At 34.0% G+C, this 5,994-nt stretch overlaps 1 protein-coding gene across 1 annotated transcript in view; it reads right to left on the reverse strand.

Annotated features, from left to right (window-relative positions):
- Positions 1-5,994, reverse strand: part of vwc2l (von Willebrand factor C domain containing 2 like) — a 25,479-nt gene that overhangs the window by 5,314 nt on the left and 14,171 nt on the right. Inside the window, exon 3 of the mRNA XM_014022336.1 lies at positions 4,594-4,723. Coding sequence (XP_013877790.1) covers positions 4,594-4,723 — 130 coding nt within the window. The remainder of the gene's footprint in view (positions 1-4,593; positions 4,724-5,994) is intronic.

A 5,994-nucleotide genomic window follows, 5' to 3' on the forward strand; every position in this document is an offset into this window, starting at 1 on the left:
AGTATAAAAATATCAGATACTTTAAGACTTATACTCAAGTAATGTTCCTAAAGGAGACTTTAACTTTTACCAAATTAATTTTTGGTAAGATACTTGCACTTTTACTTAAGTATCACTTTGTGGTACTTTATACAACACTGTAATACATYTTGTACACTGACCAATTGAATCCCACCAATCAGTTGAAAGGTATAAGCCTTTTCACATTTCACAAAAAAAGTATATATATATATAAATGGGAGGAGCCATATCTGATTAAATAATGATGAAAAATAAGGCCATGAATAAACAAACAAACAAAAAAGCTATGAGGCAAACACTATTATTACATAGTAACACTGAACACGTTCAATTTTACAAACATTTCATGAGCATTGGTCTTCTATGCAATTAAAAATCCCATGCAATACTGACAACAGTGTCTAAAACATTATTTGTAAAAAGAAAAAAGCTTGAGACTGAAGGTGTTTTGAGACTGCAGAAACATATTTTTGAACTTGCTTCAGTCGGACAAAGTTGTCCTTTCTCCAAACAGACCTGCTTCAAACTGCTCTCTACTGCAGGCAAWAGCTGCCTGCTGGTTGCAAATCCACAAAATACCACTCCAAAAATTAAGTCTAAAAAACAAGACTATTATTTTATTAGTTTTAAAAGACTTACAGTAGTTGAACAAGTCGCCATGAGGGATTAATTTAAAGTGCTTTGAATTTTCTTTTACTTGGATCCAAATGTATAAATAACTACACATAAAAGAACCAGGCTGTTGGCTACCAGATACCCTCAACCTTTGTTTTAGCATAGATATCCCAATCCTTTATTTGGACATGATAAATATATATTTTTAAATTATTTCTTTTTAATTTAAGCTCAAGAGAGACCAGAAAGTGCTTGCCAAGTTTTAGCGTTTATTGATCTGCCTCTAGACAGCTGGCACAGGTTAAAGGACAAACTCACAAGAGGGTGATGTGGGACAAATGTAACCAGTGCTGCTGTCAAGTGTTAAATTTTACAGCCAGAAAGGTTTGGAGACACAAGGTCACAGTTTCAGTTTCTTTTCACCTTGCAAAGAACACTTAATAACTGTTGGTTACTAGCAYTTTGTTAAGGGAGAATGTTCTTGCACTGCTTCAAAACTTTCTCAAATTTTATTGTTTTTACCTCTTTACAAATAATTCAATACATATTATGTCCTGATATTCTGAAAATGGATTAAGTAGCAACAAACTAGTATTCACCTTCAAAATAATTAAACARGTTTGGAATGATCTTTAGTCTATTTTTATAATTAAAAACAACTGAGCTAAACTCAATGACTGAAGCTCAAATATCAATGCTTCCACTGTTGGGCTTTCTTCTGCTCTCTGTTGGTGTTTTCACAAAATAATTCCTCTTTTTAGCTCATCCTCCAAAAAAGAAGATTAGCTAAAATGCTGTGTCTTTATAATGAGATTTTGACAACAAAATTTAAGGAAATAAAGGAAACAAAAAACTTCAGATATTAAAACTAAGCTAAATTTAGATGAAAGGTTTTGCAGATGCAAACATACTTGGATACCGAGGTATAGTCATAAAAAAATAAAAAAATAAATATTTCCACACAATTACCCATTTGATTCAAGTATTACCAAATCAGTGATTAACTGGAACCCATTAATTCATTTCTTGAGGAATACATTCACTTCATACACAGAACTATTCCTTATAATTTCCTAAATAATTTAGTTGGACTTGAACATGCAGCTGAACCTTATTCTAAAAAAGTTTTTTTTTTCTCCAAATTTGGTTGCTTCTTTTTGTCTAATAAGAATAACCCAGTAGGAATACAGCAATCAGTGAASGGTAAGCTTCTACTGCATCTCTAAACCAATCCAGTCACATACAATTTACCATGACATGCATGATCTCAATACATATTTGAGTTTGCTGAATGGTAGAGAAGCTGGTTTGTCCTCGCACACTGTCTGACCCCCTAAGAGCTTATTTATGGTGGCTGCACTCTACAACACTGAAATCAAAGGGTGCTGCCTCCAGCATCCCAATGTCAGCTTCAGCCTTTATACACCAAGTGTATTTGGACAGATAAATATGGAGGACCGAAACTTGCATAGTTAAAATTAAAAGCAGAAATAAATAAATGGCCCAATAAATAAATGAATACACTTAAAATTCACCAATTCATTTAAATTTAGAATTTAATTGACCTTCATATTTTTTCCCAGCTTACTTACAACAAATAATATATTTACACATAATTAAAATTTTACTGTTTATACTGGGAAATTCACATCATGTGTTAAAATGTATATATGTTGGAACTAAGCTGGATGAATAAATATGAAGGTCAATCAAATTATTAAAAATAAAGCCCTTATTTTAAATTTAATTGGTGCATTTTAAGTGTATATTTATTTATTGGGTCATTTATATATTTCTGCTTTTAATTTTAATTTTGTCAGTTTGGTCCTTCATAGATACATGAGGAACAACAAACAAACAATATGCCAGCATGAAAAACTAAATAAATAAAAATCCACATTCATATTCAGTCCTATGAAACGATGCCAGCTGGTGAGAGACACAAGGATGGTCTCATTCCCCTTTCTCTAAAACCATCTGTTTTCTTTTGTTTTTTGTTTTATAATGAACTTTTTTCAGTTTAAAATTACAGACACTCCTTAGAATAGGAGCATTCAAAAAACCCAGTAAATAAATCCAGTCACCCTTTGTTGCTTGAGATAGAAAAAATAATAACAAAAAGATAAACTAGTTCAACACCTTCTTAAGGTAGTTATTTCAAGATCACTGATCAAGGTGTCCCTCAGGGATCAATATTTGACCTACTGCTTTTTTCTTTAGAGTTCCAGAGCAAAATTACAAACCTATCTTTCTTCATTTTCTTTTTTGTTTTATTTTTCACTTTGACATATTTTATCAAAACATTTCTAAAAGGTCTTGAAGAATAGGTCTGCAGACTTGCTAAATATCTTTTTTTAAACACTTGCTATTCGTAATTAATTTTACAGTCAATGAAWAAAGTGAACAAGAAAAAGACAAAAGAAAAAGGTCATGACCTAAAAAAAGAGCTTTATTTTGTGGAACTGATGCTCTTAAGAAAAAAAAAACTAAAACACTGAACAAAGAACTGACACAGGTCAGCTATTTTTGAATCACTTTGCTGGTAAAAATGAGAACAAATTGATTTGCTGAGATGAAGTTCTGGTTAAAAGGGTTTAAAGAGTTTTGTTGACAAAATGTTGGTCAATATCTTTAGTTTAAGTTCTGTTTTCTTTTTTTTTCCTTAAAAAAGTCATTAATTAATTTTGGGTGATGTAGGAAACAAAAAAATCTATTTATTTTTCAAATATTCAAACAAGGATTTAATATGCATTAAAAAGCAGCAAATACAAAAAAAAAAAAAAAACATACAGAATCAATGTTCAAAACCACAAAATAAAAAATAGTAATTTAAAAAACATTACATTTCACTTATAGTGTGCACTCATTTGAAGAAGAAAATACTTTGGCTGCATGCTTGACTGAGATGCATTTGGCTGTCTCCTTTCTCCTGTCATTTGTTCCCTAACCAAAAGTGAGTGTTAAACATCATTCCCTCTTTGTCCTGCCCTCACAGTCCTAAAACATTCCCTCTTCCAGAGATTTRTGTCTGTCCCAGGCTCTGACCAGAGTCCCTTGGGGCACCTAGAAACAGCAGGCTTTCCCTGAAATGCCAAGGGTGTCATTGGGTCCTGTCGGACAGGATTATGTCTATTCAAACAGCTTCTGCAGGGATGTTTCTGTTTTTTTTATTTTATTGTGCAAGCATGTCTTGAGATAAAAGCAGGTATGCACAAAATAAAACAAAGACAAAAATGTGGACATGGGTGTTGAAATAACTTTGAGGCCGGCAGTTTCATCAAAAAGCTAAATGTTCAAGTTATGCTTTGTTAAGAAAAATAAACACTTTTGATTATAATGACAGACATCATAGCAAAAAATCAACAAAATACAATCAGTTATCAGGTTCTTCTTTCTGTACTGTAGTGTGCTTAAGAATGCGGCATTGCGTTTAGGCTATGAATTTGATATTACCCAAAGTGCTCTTTGCTACTGATCATTCAAGACGGCTTCATATTGCAGATTTGCAGGTATTTTACTTTACTCATAAAGCTCAATTTGTCCCACAGGACTGCTACTTGCAAAGGGAAGCCACCCATCTCACCTTGTAAATAGTCGATGAACCATTGGAATCCTATAGTTCTAATTTAGGGATTGGCTGTGTGTGACAAGGGCACCAGGGCACTTGAAGATAAAAAGCCCTCTAAGGACCCATTAGTTCTTCCTCCCATGTCTTTAATCAATGGGGTAATGTTTACTTTGCTTAGTGTGTCATTTATAATTAAAACTAGTACTGCTCATTAGTGTCTAACGGGCCAAATGCAATCATTTTAATACCTAAAACATTAATGACATCCCCATCTTTCAAAGACACAGATCTCAAATCTAAACTTTTTTGTCGGTGGTTTATTTAAAAAAAAAAAAGGTAATCACCCTAAAAGAATCGCACACTGACTTGCGAAGGAAATGTGTGYTTACCGTTTTTACAGATGGGGCAGCACTGCTCCGGCTCGTACACAGGGTTGACACACTCTGGGACGGCGCAGTCTGACACCACACAGTGTACCTCGTTATTTGGTTCGCAGCGGCACCATTCACAGGGCGACGGCTGTGGACAGAGAGGGGAGGAGAGACACAGAATCTGGGTCAGATGATTCACTTGGTTTCACCTGAATGTGTGCGCACGTTAGAACAACAGAAAGAACCAGTCTGTGTCCTAAATTTTCTCTACCTTAGAATGTAACGTCTTGCTAAACACAGAACGTGGTGAATTATTTACAACCCCATCGTTATTTAAGCTCTTGTATTTTAACAGCCGATAAGCAGATTTGGATGAGGCCTGTACTCTGCAAGAAAAAAATAAAAAAGCACCAATGAAAATCTTTAAAGCGTTAATAATATTTTCCATTTGCTATATTCTGCATTAAATTGCCTCGGGAAACAGTTCAAAGTCTTATCTTACCACCTCTGCAACATGTAAATCACTGCTGTGCTGCTGCCTCTTTCTTGACTTTATCTTTCCAAAGTCACTTGACCAGAAAATGAACTGTAATGCAATTACATTGGGTGGAAAAATACAAACTGTCTCCAAGTCTCTAAAGGTCAACTGTTCATCATATTATATTTTCTTTCTGTTCATTGTGGTAAATAGCCTTTTGAGGGTATCTCAGCAGCAGGCTTGCAGAAATTCTGCTCCAAAAATACTTTGTATTAGACAAGCACATTGCAATTTTATTTATGTTTTTGCTATGTGGGTTAATGTCTATGAAGAGCATGTTAAAGAACTGAACCAAACTACTCTTAACTGAGATGTAATAAGGTGTTTAAAACTGTTACCATTTCACTTTCAAACCAAAGCATTCAAGAGAATATTTGCAGGCATTTTTAGCCTCTTAAAGATGACCAATCTGCTGTTTGTCTGGATCAGCTGAGAGCTCAGCTGGTGTTTCACAGTCTGCTGTCTTTGTTTTGAAATAAGTCCCGATTTTGAATATTGTGTCACATTTTCCCACCAAGAGATAATAGAAACAAACCYGGAAATGTGTCAGAATGCGGCTACTGCTCCAGTTACCATTCAGTGAAATTACTTTGGGCAATGTCTGCAACAATATGCTGGCAAGCCCAGTTTAACATAATTTAAAAATAAGCAGTAATTTATCCCATCCTGGCAAACAAGAAATAAAACAGAAAGCTTTCTTAGCACACCCACAAAGTAAACCTTGGTTGAGTTATTACTGAAAACGCATGYAGTTTTGCAATCATTCAAATCAAGTTTCAGAACTGAGTCATAATACAACATTTATTTTAAAATGGCACAGTCTGCAGCAAAAAAACAAAAAACAAAACTTATGCCAGTCAAACAATTTCATTATATTTATC

This window comes from Austrofundulus limnaeus, unplaced genomic scaffold (genome assembly GCF_001266775.1).
Source record: "Austrofundulus limnaeus strain Quisiro unplaced genomic scaffold, Austrofundulus_limnaeus-1.0 Scaffold325, whole genome shotgun sequence".
Classification (NCBI taxonomy): Eukaryota; Metazoa; Chordata; class Actinopteri; order Cyprinodontiformes; family Rivulidae; genus Austrofundulus; species Austrofundulus limnaeus.